The 23,909-nt window shown below is 43.6% G+C and overlaps 1 protein-coding gene across 1 annotated transcript in view; it reads left to right on the forward strand.

Annotated features, from left to right (window-relative positions):
• LOC109898259 (potassium/sodium hyperpolarization-activated cyclic nucleotide-gated channel 3-like) overlaps positions 1 to 23,909 on the forward strand; it is a 61,692-nt gene that overhangs the window by 23,515 nt on the left and 14,268 nt on the right. The window contains exons 2-5 of the mRNA XM_031833003.1: positions 6,300 to 6,723; positions 14,137 to 14,298; positions 14,737 to 14,955; positions 20,282 to 20,428. Coding sequence (XP_031688863.1) covers positions 6,300 to 6,723; positions 14,137 to 14,298; positions 14,737 to 14,955; positions 20,282 to 20,428 — 952 coding nt within the window. The remainder of the gene's footprint in view (positions 1 to 6,299; positions 6,724 to 14,136; positions 14,299 to 14,736; positions 14,956 to 20,281; positions 20,429 to 23,909) is intronic.

Here is a 23,909-nt window from a genome sequence, read left to right on the forward strand (position 1 = left end):
TATTATGGATCCCCATTAGTTCCTGCCAAGGCAACAGCTACTCTTCCTGGGGTTTATTATGGATCACCATTAGTTCCTGCCAAGGCAGCAGCTACTCTTCCTGGGGTTTATTATGGATCCCCATTAGTTCCTGTTGCCAAGGCAGCAGCTACTTTTCCTGGGGTTTATTATGGAACCCATTAGTTCCTGTTGCCAAGGCAGCAGCTACTCTTCCTGGGGATTATTATGGATCCCCATTAGTTCCTGTTGCCAAGGCAGCAGCTACTCTTCCTGGGGTTTACTATGGAACCCATTAGTTCCTGTTGCCAAGGCAGCAGCTACTCTTCCTGGGGTTTATTATAGATCCCCATTAGTTCCTGCCAAGGCAACAGCTACTCTTCCTGGGGTTTATTATGGATCTCCTTTAGTTCCTGTTGCCAAGGCAGCAGCTACTTTTCCTGGAGTTTATTATGGAACCCATTAGTTCCTTTTGCCAAGGCAGCAGCTAATCTTCCTGGGGTTTATTATGGATCCCCATTAGTTCCTGCCAAGGCAACAGCTACTCTTCCTGGGGTTTATTATGGATCCCCATTAGTTCCTGTTGCCAAGGCAGCAGCTACTTTTCCTGGGGTTTATTATGAATCCCCTTTAGTTCTTGTTGCCAAGGCAGCAGCTACTAGTCCTGGGGTTTATTATGGATCCCCATTAGTTCCTGTTGCCAAGGCAGCAGCTACTCTTCCTGGGGTTTATTATGGATCCCCATTAGTTCCTGTTGCCAAGGGAGCAGCTACTAGTCCTGGGGTTTATTATGGATCACCTTTAGTTCCTGTTGCCAATGCAGCAGCTACTCTTCCTGGGGGTCCAAACACATTAAGGGATCATACATAATTACACCACTCCATATCTACAATAAAACATGTAAAATACAACAATATTACAATGTACGTGTGTGTAGAGTGTGTCTTTCTTCACGGTCCCTGCTGTTCCATAAGGTGTATTTTTATCATGTTTAAACAATCGGATTCTACTTCTTGCATCAGTTACCTGATGTGGAATGGAGTTCCATGTCGTCATGTCTCTATGTAGTTCTAACATAACAGCTCCCACAAGCTTCTAATTATCCATTTATTTCAGCCATAACCATCAGTCATTTGTGTAAGTGGTGTATATTTTCAGTGGCCTATAAGAGTGCGGAAAGTCAGTTGTTCATTTGTTTACTGTGAAATAGCATTGTATCATGTCAGTTTTCCCATAAGTTTACTAAGGGTTGGCTGATTGGTCGACTGTTAAAGCAAGTCAAGAATAGAGTTCCTTGTAAAGAATTTTGAATAGTGCTTTATTATTCTTAGGTAGCAGAATGACTTCCGTCCAGGCCTGAGGGCACACACTTTCCTGTAGACTTAGATTGAAGGGATGGCAAATAGGAGTGGTAATATTGTCCGCTATCATCCTCAGTAATTCTCCATCCAAGTTGTCAGACTCAGGTGGCTTGTCATTGTTGATAGACAATAATTTATTCACCTCTTCCACACTCACTTTACGGAATTCTGTCACGTTCGTCATAATGATCGGACCAAGGCGCAGTGTGGTAAGCGTACATTCTTCTTTATTATAAGAACGAACACTGAACAAACGAACAAAATAACAAAACGAACCTTGACGCTAATATGAGTAGTGCAGACAGGCAACTAAACATAGAACGAGAACCCAAAAAACACATAAGGGAAAATGGCCACCTAAATAAAATCCCCAATCAGAGACAACGATAAACAGCTGCCTCTGATTGGGAACCATATCAGGCCACCATAGACATATAAATACCTAGATCTACAAAACCCCTAGACATACAAAAGCACTAGACAATACAAGTGCAGCATCTGGTTGCTCCTCATTACACACCACAGACCAACAAATATTCTTTACATCAACAGCACAGGAATCACTACAAAACCTATTGTAATGACCTCTTATACACTATATTAGGACCAGCCTTTGGAACTTTTGTTTTTCTTAGATATGGCTATTATATTATGATCACTACATCTGATGCATGTGGATACTGCTTTAGAGCAGATTTCTGTAGCATTAGTGTAGATGTGATCAATACATGTGGATGATTTCATTCCAGTGCTGTTTGTAAATACCCTGATAGGTTGACTGCCAACCTGAACCAGGTTGCAGGCATTGGTTACAGTTTGAAGCTTTTTCCTGAGTGGGCAGCTTGAAGAAAGCCAGTCAATATTTAAGTCACCCAGAAAATATATACCTCTCTGTTGATCTCACATACATTATCAAGCATTTCACACATGATATCCAAATACTGACTGTTAGCACTTGGTGGACTATAGCAGCTTCCCACCAGAATGGGCTTTAGGTGAGGCAGATGAACCTGTAGCCACCTGCGTAGCAGGACGGGAAAATCTTCCGATTCACGCACATATGGGGAGGCAGGTAGCCTAGTGGTTAGAGCATTGGACTAGTAACCGAAAAGTTACAAGATCGAATCCCCGAGCTGACAAGGTAAAAATATGTCATTCTGCAAGGCAGTTAACCCGCAGACTCACTAAACAGAGAACATCCCTGGTCATCTCTTACTGCCTCTGATCTGGCAGACTCACTAAACAGAGAACATCCCTGATCATCCCTACTGCCTCTGATCTGGCAGACTCACTAAACAGAGAACATCCCTGGTCATCTCTTACTGCCTCTGATCTGGCAGACTCACTAAACAGAGAACATCCCTGGTCATCTCTTACTGCCTCTGATCTGGCAGACTCACTAAACAGAGAACATCCCTGATCATCCCTACTGCCTCTGATCTGGCAGACTCACTAAACAGAGAACATCCCTGGTCATCTCTTACTGCCTCTGATCTGGCAGACTCACTAAACAGAGAACATCCCTGATCATCCCTACTGCCTCTGATCTGGCAGACTCACTAAACAGAGAACATCCCTGGTCATCTCTTACTGCCTCTGATCTGGCAGACTCACTAAACAGAGAACATCCCTGGTCATCTCTTACTGCCTCTGATCTGGCAGACTCACTAAACAGAGAACATCCCTGATCATCCCTACTGCCTCTGATCTGGCAGACTCACTAAACAGAGAACATCCCTGGTCATCTCTACTGCCTCTGATCTGGAGGACTCACTAAACACACAGGCTTTGTTTGTAAATGATGTCTGAATGTTGGAGTGTTCCCCTGTCTATCCGTAAATGTCTATCCGAAAACCGTGCTGTCTGGTTTGCTTAATATAAGGAACGTGAAATTATTTATTATAAATTATTTGTACTTTTATTTTGATACTTAAGTATATTTTAGCAAGTACATTTACTTTTGATACTTAAGTATATTTAAAACCAAATACTTCTAGACTTTTACTCAAGTAGTATTTTACTGGGTGACTTTTACTTTTACTTGAGTCATTTTCTATCACGGTATCTTTACTCAAGTGTGATAATTAGGTACTTTTTCCACCACTGAATTTCATGAACCTTGTTTCTTAGGCTAATGTGGGCTATTTGTTTTTGTTGCGCTTTGCTTGGAGACTTATCAGAGGTAGACATGACGGTGCTATTTATATTTGATCTGATAGTGCAGGGTGAACTGCTCACATGGGGAACCTCATTTGTAAGAGATGCACAAATCTGATTAGAGACTGCTGGTGGTGACTGTAGAAAGATGTTTGGTGTAGACGTAGATTCAAAGAATCGCTGGAGAAGTCTATTTCAATTATTTGCAGATTTACTACCTATTATACAGTATACAGTCTTGCATTGATTAGCATATATTTTGTGGGAGTCTTGGTTAGGGATTCCTGTGTTTATCCCAGGTTGTTATAGTTACGATTTATCTTCAGGGATTCAGCACCATTGGAGTGGACAGCGACGTCATCTGCATTCTGAAGTTCAGCACCACGACCGTCTGGTACAGCGAGTCTGACGGTCGCTGTCCACTGTAATGTGGTGCTGAATTTTGGATTTCTGATTCCAACGCTGTCCACTGTAATGTGGTGCTGAATTTTGGATTTCTGATTCCAACGCTGTCCACTTCAGTAGAACTGAATCTCCAATCACAGCTATTAAAGCTTAGTTTATTTTAACCCCATCGGTTATTAAAATAACTTTTAATAAAATGTATGAACTAATGAATGAATCATATTTTCATGACCGGTGATCATCAGCATTTGAAAGTGAGATCCCATTTAGAAGATATATTCTGCTCTTACACTGTGGTAAACCTATAGGGAGGTGGAAGCTGAACTTGGCTAATGCATGCATCCTCATAGCACAGGTTCAGAATGCTGACCATGCACCCCTCTCTCTCTCTGTCTTTCTCTCTCTCTCTCTCTGTCTGTCTCTCCCTGTCTCTGTCTCTGGCTCTGTCTCTCTCTCGCTCTGTCTCTCTCTCTCTTTCTGTCTCTCTCTCTCTGTGTTTCTGTCTCTGTCTCTCTCTGTGTCTCTCTGTCTCTGTCTCTCTGTCTGTCTCTCTCCATCTCTGTCTGTCTGTCTGTCTGTCTGTCTGTCTGTCTGTCTGTCTGTCTGTCTGTCTGTCTGTCTGTCTGTCTGTCTGTCTGTCTGTCTGTCTGTCTGTCTGTCTGTCTGTCTGTCTGTCTGTCTGTCTGTCTGTCTGTCTGTCTGTCTGTCTGTCTGTCTGTCTGTCTCTGTCTCTGTCTCTGTCTGTCTGTCTGTCTGTCTGCCTGTCTCTCTGTCTGTCTGTCTGTCTGTGTGTGTGTGTCTCTCTCTCTCTCTCACTCTCTCTCTCAATCTGTCTCTCTCGCTCTGTCTCTGATCCATATTGGGCTGAGAGTGTATCAATCTCAGGTTACTGTAATTAAAACACAAGATTGGACTGGAATACACAACAAACACTCGTCTTGCACACAGCCTCATGAACACACACGCCACACAAATACACACACACCTCTGTGTTTTGGACAAGTCCCTTTGGGTTACACATGTTCCAACCAGAATACACACATTTTAAAGGAGAGGTGTTCTTATGCATTCTAATGAGCTTAGCAGCTCTAACACCAACACATTTTGGGGTACAACATGATCCAACAAAATAATAGAATAATAGAATAGTAGTAAACTTGCCCATTTTTGACAACGTACATTTTGTTGGCATGTAGAGATTGTTTAGACTCTCTCTCTGATTCATTATGTTCTATCCTGTCATCTCTCAGCTTCTAAGATCTCTGTAGTTCCTCCCTGTCCCTCTCTTAGCTTCTAAGATCTCTGTAGTTCCTCCCTGTCCCTCTCTTAGCTTCTAAGATCTCTGTAGTTCCTCCCTGTCCCTCTCTTAGCTTCTAAGATCTCTGTAGTTCCTCCCTGTCCCTCTCTTAGCTTCTAAGATCTCTGTAGTTCCTCCCTGTCCCTCTCTTAGCTTCTAAGATCTCTGTAGTTCCTCCCTGTCCCTCTCTCAGCTACTAAGATCTCTGTAGTTCCTCCCTGTTCCTCTCTCAGATTCTAAGATCTCTGTAGTTCCTCCCTGTCCCTCTCTCAGATTCTAAGATCTCTGTAGTTCCTCCCTGTTCCTCTCTCAGATTCTAAGATCTCTGTAGTTCCTCCCTGTCCTCTCTTAGCTTCTAAGATCTCTGTAGTTCCTCCCTGTCCCTCTCTCAGCTTCTAAGATCTCTGTAGTTCCTCCCTGTTCCTCTCTCAGATTCTAAGATCTCTGTAGTTCCTCCCTGTTCCTCTCTCAGATTCTAAGATCTCTATAGTTCCTCCCTGTCCCTCTCTCAGGTTCTAAGATCTCTGTAGTTCCTCCCTGTCCTCTCTTAGCTTCTAAGATCTCTGTAGTTCCTCCCTGTCCCTCTCTTAGCTTCTAAGATCTCTGTAGTTCCTCCCTGTTCCTCTCTCAGATTCTAAGATCTCTGTAGTTCCTCCCTGTCCTCTCTTAGGTTCTAAGATCTCTGTAGTTCATCCCTGTTCCTCTCTCAGCTTCTAAGATCTCTGTGGTTCCTCCCTGTCTTCTCTTATGTTCTAAAATCTTTGTGTTTCCTCTCTGTTGCTTTCTCAGCTTCTATTGTTAAAGCTCTCTCTGGGTTCTACTGGGATCTTATCATGCTGTTTCTCATGGTGGGGAACCTCATCATCATCCATGTTCTCTCCCAGGTTTAAACTCTCTGTGGTTCCTCCCTGTTCCTCTCTCTAGGTTCTACTGTTAAAGCTATCTGTTCTCTCTAGGTTCTATGGTTAAAGCTCTCTGTTCTCTCTAGGTCCTACTGTTAAAGCTCTTTTCTCTCTAGGTTCTACTGTTAAAGCTCTCTGTTCTCTCTCAGCTCTACTGTTAAAGCTCTTTATTCTATCTAGGTTCTACTGGGACCTGATAATGCTGTTCCTCATGGTGGGGAACCTCATCATCATACCTGTGGGCATCACCTTCTTCAAGGACGAGCACACTCCCCCCTGGATCGTCTTCAACGTCATATCAGACACCTTGTTCCTCATTGACCTGGTCCTCAACTTCCGGACGGGCATCGTCAAGGAGGACAACACAGAGATCATCCTGGACCCACAGACCATCAAGATCAAATATCTGAAGAGCTGGTTCATGGTGGACTTCATCTCGTCCATACCAGTAGATTACATCTTCCTCATCGTGGAGACCAGGATCGACTCAGACTTCTACAAGACGGCCCGGGCGCTGAGAATCGTGCGGTTTACGAAGATCTTGAGTTTGTTGAGGTTGCTCCGGCTGTCTAGGCTCATCAGATATATACATCAGTGGGAAGAGGTGAGTGAGACTTGGAGTAGGTAGGATGGGTAGGGGTAGGGAGGTAGGATGTAGTGAGGTAGGATGTAGGGAGGTAAGGAGGTAGGTGGTAGGGAGTTAGTGGGTAAGGAGGTAGGGAGATAGGATGTAGGGAAGTAGGGGGAGGAGGTAGGAGGGGGTAGGGAGATAGGAGGTAAGGAGGTAGGGAGGAAGGAGGGGTAGGGAGATGAGAGGTAGGTGGTAAGGAGTTAGTGGGTAAGGAGGTAGGGAGATAGGATGTAGGGAGGTAGGAGGAGGAGGTAAGGAGGTAGGGAGATGGGAGGTAGGGAGGAAGGAAGGAGGGGGTAGGGAGATGAGAGGTAGGAGGAGGTAGGGCTTGGGAGGCACCAGGAGGTAGGGCTTGGGAGGCACCCGGAGGTAGGGCTTGGGAGGCACCAGGAGGTAGGGCTTGGGAGGCACCAGGAGGTAGGGCTTGGGAGGCACCAGGAGGTAGGGCTTGGGAGGCACCCGGAGGTAGGGCTTGGGAGGCACCAGGAGGTAGGGCTTGGGAGGCACCCGGAGGTAGGGCTTGGGAGGCACCAGGAGGTAGGGCTTGGGAGACACCAGGAGGTAGGGCTTGGGAGGCACCCGGAGGTAGGGCTTGGGAGGCACCAGGAGGTAGGGCTTGGGAGGCACCAGGAGGTATGGCTTGGGAGGCACCAGGAGGTAGGGCTTGAGGGCAGGATTGGGATCAATTCCATTTCAACTCAGTCAACTCTGGAAGTAAACTGACATTCCAAATTGAAGTTTACTAATTGAATGGACTGAATTGAAATAGAATTTACCCAACCCGGACAGAAGGCATTGATCTGCTCTCTCATTCATTGTAGATTCATTGTAGAGGCTGTTTACAGTTTTTCTCAGTCCCTTGGTGCATTTTTCACATCATCCCTAACATGTGCAAAATAATAAGTGCATTTCTCAGAACAATTTGTACAAACTGCAATATACAATAGATATGTTTCTAAAGCTAGTCAGCCACTAAAAATCCTTAGTACATCTCTCAAAAGTAAATATTCATGCCAATGATCATGTCAGTGTCATCAAAATGATAAGTCATTGAGTCCTTGTTCACGAACAAGGTCGTCAAAATGTTTAGGCATGTTGTCAATGTAACTGTGTACTTTGACAGTATTACCTGATGTAAACTTAGGCTACAGTTTGGATGACAGTTACTGTATTGAAAATGCACAAGGCTGCACTTCTATGGCATAAATCAATTTCAACAGTACTATTTACATATTACTGTATGTGGGTTATTGATTGAAAGAGACTGGACAACCCAAGGGGCACAAAGGAAAAAAAACGAAATTAGAAAGAAACACAGGAAACCACCCCTAAGGCACAACTTTGCCCGCAGCACTGTTGTGCTGTCTCTACACATCCAGACGTTCCTGTCTGTCGGCCCACATATTCTCATCCACATCACACCGGATATTTTCCCTTCCAATGCAACGTGGAAAGAATCTTTTGGAATGCCTTATCCATCCTCTGCAGGCGTCTTCTGTGATGTCCTCACATGCTGCATCCATTGCAGCCAGCAGGGTCATCTGTGTGTGCGGCTGACGATCGTACACCTTCCACCTCTATGCTGAAAACAACTCCTCAATTGGGTTAAGGAATGGTGAATAAGGTGGGAGGAATTCTATGAGCATCCTCGGGTGGGTCACAAACCATTGCCTTCTGATGTTTGATCGATGGAAACTCACATTATCACAAATGACCACATACTTTGGCAAATCCTCCCTAAACAGACCCCTCTCATCATCAGGGATGAGAGCCCTGTAGAGAGTCTCTAAAAAGTTTAGTAGATGCTGGGTGTTGTATGGCCCTATAAGGGGGATATGGGTTAGGACACCATGCTCCGAAATAGCAGCACACATGGTGATATTTCCTCCCCGTTGGCCTGGCAAATCCACAGTAGATCTGTGACCGATGATATTCCGACCACGCCTTCTGCATTTGGTCAGGTTGAAGCCAGCCTCATCCACGTATACAAAGTTGTGAGAGGGTTCACTTGATTCCAACTCCATTATACGCTATATCCCAGAACACACAGTTGAAGTTGTTTTGGTAAGGAAGAGTGACATAAAATGTACATATATTGCATGTTCCTTCCACAGCAATGGAAATGTGTGCAGTTTATGCTTACTGTACTATGTATCACTATAACATGTTGCTGTAAAGTAGTTACATAGATATACAGTGCCTTGCGAAAGTATTCGGCCCCCTTGAACTTTGCGACCTTTTGCCACATTTCAGGTTTCAAACATAAAGATATAAAACTGGATTTTTTTGTGAAGAATCAACATCAAGTGGGACACAATCATGAAGTGGAACGACATTTATTGGATATTTCAAACTTTTTTAACAAATCAAAAACTGAAAAATTGGGCGAGCAAAATTATTCAGCCCCTTAAGTTAATACTTTGTAGCGCCACCTTTTGCTGCGATTACAGCTGTAAGTCGCGTGGGGTATGTCTCTATCAGTTTTGCACATCGAAAGACTGAAATTTTTTCCCATTCCTCCCATTCCTCCTTTTTCCCATTCCAACCTCACTGAGCTCGAGCTCAGTGAGGTTGGATGGAGAGCATTTGTGAACAGCAGTTTTCAGTTCTTTCCACAGATTCTCGATTGGATTCAGGTCTGGACTTTGACTTGGCCATTCTAACACCTGGATATGTTTATTTTTGAACCATTCCATTGTAGATTTTGCTTTATGTTTTGGATCATTGTCTTGTTGGAAGACAAATCTCCGTCCCAGTCTCAGGTCTTTTGCAGACTCCATCAGGTTTTCTTCCAGAATGGTCCTGTATTTGGCTCCATCCCATCTTCCCATCAATTTTAACCATCTTCCCTGTCCCTGCTGAAGAAAAGCAGGCCCAAACCATGATGCTGCCACCACCATGTTTGACAGTGGGGATGGTGTGTTCAGGGTGATGAGCTGTGTTGCTTTTACGCCAAACATAACGTTTTGCATTGTTGCCAAAAAGTTAAATTTTGGTTTCATCTGACCAGAGCACCTTCTTCCACATGTTTGGTGTGTCTCCCAGGTGGCTTGTGGCAAACTTTAAACAACATTTTTTATGGATATCTTTAAGAAATGGCTTTCTTCTTGCCACTCTTCCATTAAGGCCAGATTTGTGCAATATACGACTGATTGTTGTCCTATGGACAGAGTCTCTCACCTCAGCTGTAGATCTCTGCAGTTCATCCAGAGTGATCATGGGCCTCTTGGCTGCATCTCTGATCAGTCTTCTCCTTGTATGAGCTGAAAGTTTAGAGGGACGGCCAGGTCTTGGTAGATTTGCAGTGGTCTGATACTCCTTCCATTTCAATTGTATTGTATTTATCATCATTGGATTGAATTTATCATCATTAGTCATTTAGGTCAACATTGGATCATTCAGAGATCCTCACTGAACTTCTGGAGAGAGTTTGCTGCACTGAAAGTAAAGGGGCTGAATAATTTTGCACGCCCAATTTTTCAGTTTTTGATTTGTTAAAAAAGTTTGAAATACCCAATAAATGTCGTTCCACTTCATAATTGTGTCCCACTTGTTGTTGATTCTTCACAAAAAAATACAGTTTTATATCTTTATGTTTGAAGCCTGAAATGTGGCAAAAGGTCGCAAAGTTCAAGGGGGCCGAATACTTTCGCAAGGCACTGTATGTTTTACCTGTACATACTGGTGCCGTAGCTCCTTAACTCTGTCCTCATTCCATTGGAATGGTACACGGTACAGCTTGTTTCATACTCATCTGGTTTCTATGCAGCACCTTGTCGATGGTTGAGATGCTAACCGTATGGATGTTTTCAAAGACATCGTTGTCTTCTATAATGGTCCTTTGTATATCCCTGAGTCTCATGGCATTGTTTGCTCGGACCATGGTGCAAATAGCCTCCTCCTGTTGAGGTGTGAAAAGGTGTCCTCTGCCACTGGTTTGAGGTAATCTTGCAGTCCTATGTGGGGAAAAATGCAGTGATGCATCGCACACTTTCACATAGACAAAAACTATGCGAACACACATTTTACTGTAAAACATACAGGTGGGTGCATGTAAGGTGCCGTATGTATCTGTATAGAGTATATTTCTGTATGCTGTGAAATAAAAGTGGACTACTGTAATATGAAGCATTGTAGGAAGTATACAGTATACTGCTTATATACAGTAACAGTGCACTGTACATTGGTGGACATACCTGTTCTCTCTTCGAAACGTTTGAACTATTCAGGACACGGTTGATCTCCCAATATTCGGCTGCACCCTTCGACCCGCCTCAGCCATTGTAAGGCCATGATTGACAACATGGTCTACAATAGTGGCCCTTATGTCATCAGATATGCGCCTATGTCCTCTTCTGCCTCTTCCTCTGTTTTGCCTTCCACCACGCATCCTTGCTCCTCTTCTTCCTCCTCTTGGCTGTTGACCCTGTTCGTTTCCTGGTCCATCCATTATTGGAAAATTGCAACTCTGTGCTGTGGTTTGTCTATATATTCATGCCAATTGATTCTTCATGAGATGCAACTTTAAGCAATTTAGACAACTGGTTGATTGTTGGTTGAACTAACACTTTGCATTCCGTCATGAGTGAGGGTCAATTTCACCTGCACGATTAATCAATTCACGTTTTTGTACAAAAGGTCTAATAGAAATGTGTAAAACTATGCTTGACAGTTTATGACAAATAGTTCAACAATTTTGCATGTAATGGCTAATGCAAGGAACTTTTGAGGGGTAAGACAATTCAACAGAGAACCATCTACAATATTTTGATCAACATGACATGAGCAATTGATAATGTGGAAAAAAGCTGACACTTGTACATCATCAATTGCAATTTGTTCAAAGGAATAAGAACTTGCTTTAATGATGTGCACAAGTGACTAGATGATTTGGAATTTGTACAAGTAGTATCAAGAATTGCACTTTTGAACTAAGAAATGCACCAAAGCGACTAACTGTAAACTGTAATATGATGAACCCCAGTCATAGTAACCACTTAACCATAGACCTACTGTAGTTTCAATGTGCTGCTTTACAATTTCAATGATATATATGTTACTGGTTCCGATATGACAAATGACTGGTTCAGATATGAAGTATTTTGATATAGTTTAGATTCTCTGTGTGTGGCATTTGCACAAAGTGCTGACTTTAGTAATTGAGGTGTAATTGACGAAGCATCCCTTAACTCCATCACCTAACTCCGTCACCTAACTCCATCACCTAACTCCATCACCTAACTACATCCCATAACTCCATCACCTAACTCCGTCACCTAACTCCATCACCTAACTCCATCCCATAACTCCGTCACCTAACTCCATCACCTAACTCCATCACCTAACTACATCCTATAACTCCATCACCTAACTCCGTCACCTAACTCCATCATCTAACTCCATCACCTAACTACATCCCATAACTCCATCCCTTAACTCCATCACCTAACTCCGTCACCTAACTCCATCACCTAACTCCATCACCTAACTACATCCCCTAACTCCATCCCCGAACTCCATCACCTAACTCCATCCCCTAACTCCATCACCTAACTCCATCCCATAACTCCATCCCTTAACTCCATCCCGTAACTCCATCCCGTAACTCCATCCCCTAACTCCATCCCCTAACTCCATCCCCTAACTCCATCCCCGAACTCCATCCCCGAACTCCATCCCCTAACTCCATCACCTAACTCCATCCCCTAACTACATCCATTAACTCCATCACCTAACTCCATCCCATAACTCCATCCCTTAACTCCATCCCGTAACTCCATCCCGTAACTCCATCCCCTAACTACATCCATTAACTCCATCACCTAACTCCATCCACTAACTCCATCCCCTAACTCCATCACCTAACTACATCCCTTAACTCCATCCTGTAACTCCATCACCTAACTACATCCCTTAACTCCATCCTGTAACTCCATCACCTAACTACATCCCTTAACTCCATCCTGTAACTCCATCCCATAACTCCATTCCTTAACTCCATCCCATAACTCCATCCCATAACTCCATCCCGTAACTCCATCCCCTAACTCCATCACCTAACTACATCCCTTAACTCCATCCCGTAACTCCATCCACTAACTCCATCACCTAACCCCATCCCCTAACTCCATCACCTAACCCCATCCCCTAACTCCATCCCGTAACTCCATCCCCTAACTACATTCCCTAACTCCATCACCTAACTACACCCCCTAACTACATTCCCTAACTCCATCACCTAACTACACCCCGTAACTACATCCCCTAACTCCATCACCTAACCCCATCCCCTAACTCCATCACCTAACCCCATCCCCAAACTCCATCCCGTAACTCCATCCCCTAACTACATTCCCTAACTCCATCACCTAACTACACCCCGTAACTACATCCCCTAACTCCATCCCCTAACTCCATCCCGTAACTCCATCACCTAACTACATCCCCTAACTCCATCCCCTATCTCCATCACCTAACTCCATCACCTAACTCCATCCCCTAACTCCATCCCCTAACTCCATCCCGTAACTCCATCCCCTAACTCCATCCCCTAACAACATCCAGTAACTCCATCAGGCATGGATCTAAGATCCAATGTACACACACACGCACGGACACACACACACACTGAAAAGAGCCACCACACTCATTGTTGATATGACGTAACCATGCATATTGTCACTTTACTTTGCTGGCTGCAGAGAATAGGCTAGCAGTGTTCTCAGTGGGACCTTTTACCACTGTAAAGAGAATATAATCCCCCCCCCCCACACCCCCTCAGGACCATTAGTACATAGTGATAATAGTCCCAGATGATGATTACGTAAATATAAATATCCGTTATAATAGTGTTGCTATTCTGTCTGGTCCGTCTGCTGGTCTGTGGTGGGCAGATTAACAACAATGTGATGTGGCCTATGAGTAGAGGGACTCAAATCAAACCACATTGTATTTGTCCCATGCATGGTAAACAACATGTGTCGACTAACAGTGAAAGTCCTTCCCAACAATGCTGAGATATTTTTTTAGGGAGAAATAATAACACGAGGAATAAATACACAATGTGTAATGGTAGCTTGGCCAATATACACTGGGTACCAGTACAGACTATGGCCACATAGCACCTACTGCACCTCCTACCTCACCCACTACTAATCTCACTACTAATCTCACTACTAATCTCACTACTAGCTAATTACATTGGAGGCAGCAGCAGCACAATTGTCGAACTGAAATTGTGCATTCGTTTAGTGTTAAGTAGTGTTTACACTGGCAAAATAATACAGTACATGTCTAGTTACTTAACTAGCTGCAGGTCCTGTTAATGTTTGTTAATCCACATTGCATGGAGGACAATTACGTGCTTAACTAATTCTAATCCCCTAGATTTTCCATATGACCTATGACCTAGCCAGTGCCATGGTGAGGATTGTGAACCTGATTGCTATGATGCTACTGCTGTGTCACTGGGACGGATGTCTGCAGTTCCTGGTTCCCATGTTGCAGGAGTTCCCCTCTGACTGCTGGGTCACCAGGAACAAGATGGTGGTGAGTACACACACACACACACACACACACACACACACACCAGTTCCTGGTCCCCATGCTACAGGACTTCCCTTCTGACTGGGTCATCAAGATGGTGATCACTGTTCCAAACATCCAGTGTTCCAGAAGTCCAGTGTTCCAAACATCCAGTGTTCCAGAAGTCCAGTGTTCCAAACATCCAGTGTTCCATAAGTCCAGTGTTCCAAACATCCAGTGTTCCATAAGTCCACTGTTCCAAACATCCAGTGTTCCATAAGTCCAGTGTTCCAAACATCCAGTGTTCCATAAGTCCACTGTTCCAAACATCCATTGTTCCAGTGTTCCAAACGTCCAGTGTTCCTCCTGGAACGTAGGCAATTGGGAACATCTTTCCTTTCCTTCTCTTCTCTCACTCTTCTTCTCATCTCCCATTCCCCTTCTCTCCTCTCCGTCCTGCAGAATGACACGTGGGGCCAGCAGTATTCCTATGCCCTGTTCAAGGCTATGAGTCACATGCTGTGTATCGGGTACGGTATGTACCCTCCTGTCGGCCTGGCGGATGTGTGGCTCACCATACTCAGCATGATCGTGGGTGCCACCTGCTACGCCATGTTTGTAGGCCATGCAACCGCTCTCATTCAGTCACTGGACTCTTCCCGACGGCAGTACCAGGAGAAGGTGAGTGAATTAAGATCTGCTATCTCTGTTATAGCAGAGAATTTTCTGAATTGTATTGTATTCAAGGTTTAAAAAGGCTTTCTGAAGTTTGTAATTTCCACTTAAAAATGTCAGACTTGATTTGCCATAATGAAAATGTATCAAACCCTATAAAAATGTTGATGAATTCTATTACACATAATAATTCACATTTCCTGTTGCTGCAGGATTATTTTCCTACTGTGAGAAGCAGGGTCAAATTAAGATGCATCTGGACTAGACTCTGAGTCCAAAGGTCTGTCCTTGCCTTCTCAGTAGTGAGAGCCTGGCGGCCAGGGTTGTAAACTGAAATGCCAATTCCAATTTCCCTCATTGCTTTCCTCAGAGGGCAATATGGAGCTACCGTCACATTAATTACACCAATCCAATCCTCTCAGATCTACACAAGTGCCTTGGTGTTTTGAAGCTACTGGTTGATTTGGGATTGGTCATACGGTATGTGCAGAGAGAAGGGCTTTTCAGACAGCTGTTGGTTGCTCTGGAACGATTCAGTGTGTGCACAGCATATAGCCTGCAGTCAGGAAATGGTCCATAACAGAGGGTCTATAAAATATAATAGGGAAAGAGTGCACGCTGAAAAAGTCATAAAAGTTCAAGAAGATGAATTATGAAGCTTGCATTGCAAGAAATTCAATTAAAAGTTTAACTTCAAGAGGAATGGACCTCCTAGGGATCAGGAGAGAGAGAGAGAAACACACAGAGAGAAAAGAGAGAGAGAGAAACAGAGAGAGAGAGTGAGAAACACACAGAGAGAAATTAAGAGGTGAAGGAGATACATAGGAAGAGGGATGGAGTAGAGAAACAGAGAGAGAGAGAGAGAAAGAGAGAGAGAGAAAGAGAGAGAAATTAAGAGGTGAAGGGGATACATAGGAAGAGGGATGGAGGAGAAAAACAGAGAGAGAAAAGAGAGAGAAACAGAGAGAGAAACAGAGAGAGAAACAGAGAGAAACAGAGAGAGAAACAGAGAGAGAAACAGAGAGAAACAGAGAGAGAAACAGAGAGAAACAGAGAGAAACAGAGAGAGAAACAGAGAGAGAAACAGAGAGAGAAACAGAGAGAGAAACAGAGAGAGAAACAGAGAGAAACAGAGAGAGAAACAGAGAGAGAAACAGAGAGAGAAACAGAGAGAAACAGAGAGAGAAACAGAGAAACAGAGAGAAACAGAGAGAGAAACAGAGAGAGAAACAGAGAGAGAAACAGAGAGAGCAACAGAGAGAAACAGAGAGAAACAGAGAGAGAAACAGAGAGAAACAGAGAGAGAAACAGAGAGAGAAACAGAGAGAAACAGAGAGAGAAACAGAGAGAGAAACAGAGAGAAACAGAGAGAGAAACAGAGAGAGAAACAGAGAGAAACAGAGAGAAACAGAGAGAGAAACAGAGAGAAACAGAGAGAGAAACAGAGAGAAACAGAGAGAAACAGAGAGAAACAGAGAGAGAAACAGAGAGAGAAACAGAGAGAAACAGAGAGAGAAACAGAGAGAAACAGAGAGAGAAACAGAGAGAGAAACAGAGAGAGCAACAGAGAGAAACAGAGAGAAACAGAGAGAGAAACAGAGAGAAACAGAGAGAGAAACAGAGAGAGAAACAGAGAGAAACAGAGAGAGAAACAGAGAGAGAAACAGAGAGAAACAGAGAGAGAAACAGAGAGAGAAACAGAGAGAAACAGAGAGAAACAGAGAGAGAAACAGAGAGAAACAGAGAGAACAGAGAGAAACAGAGAGAAACAGAGAGAACAGAGAGAAAAGAAACAGAGAGAAACAGAGAGAGAAACAGAGAGAAACAGAGAGAGAAACAGAGAGAAACAGAGAGAGAAACAGAGAGAAACAGAGAGAGAAACAGAGAGAAACAGAGAGAAACAGAGAGAGAAACAGAGAGAAACAGAGAGAAACAGAGAGAAACAGAGAGAGAAACAGAGAGAGAAACAGAGAGAAACAGAGAGAGAAACAGAGAGAGAAACAGAGAGAAACAGAGAGTGAAACAGAGAGAGAAACAGAGAGAAAGAGAGAGAAACAGAGAGAGAAACAGAGAGAAACAGAGAGAGAAACAGAGAGAGAAACAGAGAGAGAAACAGAGAGAGAAACAGAGAGAAACAGAGAGAGAAACAGAGAGAGAAACAGAGAGAGAAACAGAGAGAGAGAGACATTAAGAGGTGAATGAGATACATAGGGAGAGGGATGGAGAAGAGAGGAAAGGAGGAGGAAACATATTCTGTCATCCACTTCTACTCTCCATAGGAAATTTAACATACCTTCACTCTCTACGTAGCTTCACCGACTGATAGCATGGACCTCAAAGGGCCCATCCCAAATGGCCCTCTATTCCCCATAGAGCCCTATGGACCTTGGTAAAAAGTAGTGCACTATATAGGGAATAGGGTGCAATGGGCTCTGGTCATGACCTACATGTTGACTGCTAACAACTGTATTAATGTGATGACCTACATGTTGACTGCTAACAACCGTATTAATGTGATGACCTACATGTTGACTGCTAACAACCGTATTAATGTGATGACCTACATGTTGACTGCTAACAACCGTATTAATGTGATGACCTACATGTTGACTGCTAACAACCGTATTAATGTGATGACCTACACGTTGACTGCTAACAACGGTATTAATGTGATGACCTACATGTTGACTGCTAACAACCGTATTACTGTGATGACCTACACGTTGACTGCTAACAACCGTATTAATGTGATGACCTACACGTTGACTGCTAACAACCGTATTACTGTGATGACCTACACGTTGACTGCTACAACCGTATTCATGTGATGACCTACATGTTGACTGCTAACAACCGTATTACTGTGATGACCTACACGTTGACTGCTAACAACCGTATTAATGTGATGACCTACACGTTGACTGCTAACAACCGTATTACTGTGATGACCTACACGTTGACTGCTAACAACCGTATTACTGTGATGACCTACATGTTGACTGCTAACACCCGTATTAATGTGATGACCTACACGTTGACTGCTAACAACCGTATTACTGTGATGACCTACACGTTGACTGCTAACAACCGTATTACTGTGATGACCTACACGTTGACTGCTAACAACCGTATTACTGTGATGACCTACACGTTGACTGCGAAACCACCATATTATTCTTTTTTTATTTTTTTATTTAACCTTTATTTAACTAGGCAAGTCAGTTAAGAACTAATTGATATTTACAATGACGGTCTACCGGCTGGGATTAAAAGATAAAATATAGGACAAATCACACATCACGACAAGAGAGACAACACAACACAACATAGAGACCTAAGACAATAACATAGCATGGCAGCAACACATGACAACACAGCATGGCAGCAACACATGACAACACAGCATGGCAGCAACACATGACAACACAGCATGGCAGCAACACATGACAACACAGCATGGCAGCAACACATGACAACACAGCATGGCAGCAACACAACATGGCAGCAGCACAACATGGTAGCAGCACAAAACATGGTACAAACATTATTGGGCACAGACAACAGCACAAAGGGCAAGAAGGTCGAGACAACAATACATGTGAGGACCTACCTGCTGACTGATAACAACCTTATTACTGTGATTACCCGGGGGAGATGATTTCTGCAGCGAGGACAGTTTTTTGGAGATCACCATTCCATTATTTGGTGTTCAGACATCTCTCATAGAGCTGTCAGGAGGTTTGTAAAAACAGTTAACTGTCAACCTATGAGAGCAATGATAAACTGCTGCTCTCTGGTTCACTGAAACACTCAGACAATGATAAACTGCTACTATCTGATTCACTGAAACACTCAGACAATGATAAACTGCTACTATCTGATTCACTGAAACACTCAGACAATGATAAACTGCTACTATCTGATTCACTGAAACACTCAGACAATGATAAACTGCTACTATCTGATTCACTGAAACACTCAGACAATGATATACTGCTGCTCTCTGGTTCACTGAAACACTCAGACAATGATAAACTGCTACTATCTGATTCACTGAAACACTCAGACAATGATAAACTGCTACTATCTGATTCACTGAAACACTCAGACAATGATATACTGCTGCTCTCTGGTTCACTGAAACACTCAGGCAATGATAAACTGCTACTATCTGATTCACTGAAACACTCAGACAATGATAAACTGCTGCTCTCTGGTTCACTGAAACACTCAGACAATGCACTCTCAGGCTCAATACACAAAGTGATAACATTACACTGAAACGATTAAAACGACAACTGTTCACAATCCTGATGAGATTCAGACGGAAACGTGTGTCATCTGTGGAGCCTCAACATACGGTATTTCTGTGGAGCCTCAACATACGGTATTTCTGTGGAGCCTCAACATACGGTATTTTTGTGGAGCCTCAACATACAGTATTTCTGTGGAGCCTCAACATACGGTATTTCTGTGGAGCCTCAACATACGGTATTTCTGTGGAGCCTCAACATACGGTATTTCTGTGGAGCCTCAACATACGGTATTTCTGTGGAGCCTCAACATACGGTATTTCTGTGGAGCCTCAACATACGGTATTTCTGTGGAGCCTCAACATACGGTATTTCTGTGGAGCCTCAACATACGGTATTTCTGTGGAGCCTCAACATATGGTATTTCTGTGGAGCCTCAACATACGGTATTTCTGTGGAGCCTCAACATACGGTATTTCTGTGGAGCCTCAACATACGGTATTTCTGTGGAGCCTCAACATACGGTATTTCTGTGGAGCCTCAACATACAGTATTTCTGTGGAGCCTCAACATACGGTATTTCTGTGGAGCCTCAACCACACTGGTGTGCTGGAGGTTATCGTCATTGCATACAACATACGGTATTTCTCCATGTACCTGGATATACTAGAACTGTCCTGTGTCAGTGGTACGTTTATCACCTGTTATAACACAAATCTGACAACGGTTTGATAGGTTGAATTTATTTGATAGTTAAAAGTAGTAGGCTGAGACAAACGTCTTTCTGTTCTTCCTGTTTGCATCGTGGTCCTCAACGCCACCCCCATCCTCTTAGTCTTCTACAGTATAAACAGGTGGAGAAGTACACGTCTTTCAATCAATCAGTTTATCAATCAATCAACCAACTAATCAATTATCTCTGTCTTCTACAGTATAAACAGGTGGAGAAGTACATGTCTTTCAATCAATCAATCAATCAATCAACTAATAAATTATCTTTGTCTTGTACAGTATAAACAGGTGAAGTACATGTTTTTCAATCAGTCAATCAACTAATCAATTATCTTTGTCTTGTACAGTATAAACAGGTGGAGCAGTACATGTCCTTCCACAAGCTTCCTGCCGGCATGCGGCAGCGGGTCCATGACTACTACGAACATCGTTTCCAGGGCAAGATGTTTGACGAGGAGAGCATTCTGGGGGAGCTGAACGAACCGCTCAGAGAGGTCAGTGTGTGTGTGTGTGTGTGTGTGTGTGTATCTGTGTGATCTCCACATGACATCAGGCCCATTGTCACTATAATAGTAATGACTGTCCCTGGTTCTGGTTGAATTGTGTTTTAATCTTCATCAGTGACTGCGTCACCAAGTGACACAATATTCCCTTTATAGTACACTACTTCTGAACAGGGCCCACAGGGCTCTGAGCTCTGGTCAAAAAGTAATGCACTACTTCTGAACAGGGCCCACAGGGCTCTGAGCTCTGGTCAAAAAGTAATGCACTACTTCTGAACAGGGCCCACAGGGCTCTGAGCTCTGGTCAAAAAGTAATGCACTACTTCTGAACAGGGCCCACAGGGCCCACAGGGCTCTGAGCTCTGGTCAAAAAGTAGTACACTACTTCTGAACAGGGCCCACAGGGCTCTGAGCTCTGGTCAAAAAGTAATGCACTACTTCTGAACAGGGCCCACAGGGCTCTGAGCTCTGGTCAAAAAGTAATGCACTACTTCTGAACAGGGCCCACAGGGCTCTGAGCTCTGGTCAAAAAGTAATGCACTACTTCTGAACAGGGCCGACAGGGCTCTGAGCTCTGGTCAAAAAGTAATGCACTACTTCTGAACAGGGCCCACAGGGCTCTCAGCTCTGGTCGAAATAATAGTGCACTATGTAGGAAACAGGGTGCCATTTCTGATGCAGCCAATGACTGCGGTTATTTATCACCCTGATGATGGTAGGCCTGGAACTGAAACTGATAGCAAAAAAATGCTGACTTTGTTGAGGGAGATTTCTGTTTGATATTCTGATTAGTAACCATTATCTTATTACTTAGCTGTAGCCTGTAGACTACTCTAAGACTATCCCAAGTGGCACCCTATTCCCTATTTAGTGCACTACTTTTGACCAGGGCCCATAGGGTAGGGCACTAAATAACCATTGGAGAACCTCTCACATTTAACGGTTCAGTCCACATTTAACGGTTCAGTCCACATTTAACGGTTCAGTTCAGATGTAACGGTTCAGTCCACATTTAACAGTTCAGTCCACATTTAACGGTTCAGTCCACATTTAACGGTTCAGTCCACATTTAACAGTTCAGTCCACATTTAACAGTTCAGTCCACATTTAACAGTTCAGTCCACATTTAACAGTTCAGTCCAGATGTAACAGTTCAGTCCACATTTAACAGTTCAGTCCAGATGTAACAGTTCAGTCCACATTTAACAGTTCAGTCCACATTTAACGGTTCGGTCCAGATGTAACGGTTCAGTCCACATTTAACAGTTCAGTCAAGCCAAATCGTAGTGAACTAGTAATCAGTATAGTACATACACCTGGCGGTAACTCCGCAGCAGAACGATTGGACAATCAGTCCAGAATCGGGCTATATTTGTTGGGCAGGTTTGCGCATGAGGCTGCTGAGGGGAGGACGGCTTATAATAATGTCTGGAATGGAGCAAATGGAATGGCATCAAACACATAGAAACCATGTGCCCGATATATTTGATACCATTCTACCTATTCCGCCCCAGCCATTACCACGAGCCCCCCCTTCCCTAATTAAGGTGCCACCGGCCTCCTGTGGTGTAGCCCTAGTAAGGAAATCTCCATAGCAACCGAGGAAGCACAGCAATGCCCATACGAGGAACGCAGCATCTGTGTGTGCAGACTACGGATGTCTTGTTCAATTTTGAGTGAAGGAACAAAGATGAGGATGACCAGAGGTAAAGTTTGATAGCATAAAGATGAGGATGTCCAGAGGTAAACCTTGATAGTGTAAAGATGAGGATGTCCAGAGGTAAACCTTGATAGTGTAAAGATGAGGATGAACAGAGGTAAACCTTTATAGCGTAAAGATGAGGATGACCAGAGGTAAATCTTTATAGCGTAAAGATGAGGATGACCAGAGGTAAACTTTGATAGCGTAAAGATGAGGATGACCAGAGTTAACTTTGATAGCGTGAAGATGAGGATGACCAGAGGTAAACCTTTATAGCGTAAAGATGAGGATGACCAGAGGTAAACTTTGATAGCGTAAAGATGAGGATGATCAGAGGTAAACTTTGATAGCATGAAGATGAGGATGACCAGAGGTAAACTTTGATAGCATGAAGATGAAGATGACCAGAGGTAAACTTTTATAGCTTGTTACTGCTATAATTTATGTTTCGTTGCCCATGATGAAACATGTATGAATTCACTACTGTAAGTCACTCTGGATAAGAGCATCTTCTAAATGACTCAAATGTCAAAGGAAGCTTTTATTAGAGTTATTGACCTCACAATAAGCCCGGTTTCAGTAATTTACATAACTTTCATTACGTTGAAGCGGCAGCCTCAGCACAATAAGCCCGGTTTCAGTAATTTACATAACTTTCATTACGTTGAAGCGGCAGCCTCAGCTCAATCAATCAGAGATGGACAGTGCAGGGGTGCTGAAAGTAGGCTAATTAATTTAAACTAAGTAGGCTTAGTTAATTTACAACAGCCTTCTTTTTAATTGACTTTACTAACAACAAGAGGTGTTTTGTGTTCGAACCTATTTCGTCCTATTCAAGCAATAAGAGATAGGCCTGTACCTGTTTGACAGATGACATTAAAGGCTACTATCCCATAGATTTTTGTCAGCCAATTCCTTCAATCACCATGCACTCTTTAAATATCTCTGTGTCAGTGAAGGGCTTGTTGTGTTAAAACCAGGAATCGAATTGAGGGCTTATGTGAGGGTATGCAATACCTTTGTTGTGCTGAACTTGTGAGGTAGTTGAAGAGAACCTTTATACATTGAACAAAGATATAAAAGGCAACATGTAAAGTTTTGGTCCCATGTTTCATGAGCTGAAATAAAAGATCCCAGAAATGTTCCATATGGACAAACTGGTTCAACTGGCCTCACAACCGCAGACCACGTGTAACCACGCCAACCGCAGACCACGTGTAACCACGCCAACCGCAGACCACGTGTAACCACGCCAACCGCAGACCACGTGTAACCACGCCAACCGCAGACCACGTGTAACCACGCCAACCGCAGACCACGTGTAACCACGCCAACCGCAGACCACGTGTAACCACGCCAACCCAGCAGGCCCACATCCGGCTTCTTCAACTGTGGGATCATCTGAGACCAACCACCCGGATATGAAACTGTAGGTTTTTGCACAACCGAATAATTTCTACAAACTGTCAGAAACTGTCTCAGGGAAGTTCATCTGTGTTCTCGTCATCCTCACCAGGGTCTTGACCCTGACAGTAATGCTCACCATCGTTGGACACTGGCACGCTGGAGAAGTGTGCTTTTCACGGATGAATCCCTGTTTCAACTGTACAGGGCAGATGGCAGACAGCGTGTATGGTGTCGTGTGGGCGAGCGGTTTGCTGATGTCAACGTTGTGAACAGAGGGCTCCATGGTGGAGGTGGGGGTTATGGTGTGGACAGGCATAAGCTACAGACAACGAACACAGTTGTATTTTATCGTTGGCAATTTGA

The sequence above is a fragment of the Oncorhynchus kisutch genome, linkage group LG10, assembly GCF_002021735.2.
Source record: "Oncorhynchus kisutch isolate 150728-3 linkage group LG10, Okis_V2, whole genome shotgun sequence".
In the NCBI taxonomy this organism is placed as follows: domain Eukaryota; kingdom Metazoa; phylum Chordata; class Actinopteri; order Salmoniformes; family Salmonidae; genus Oncorhynchus; species Oncorhynchus kisutch.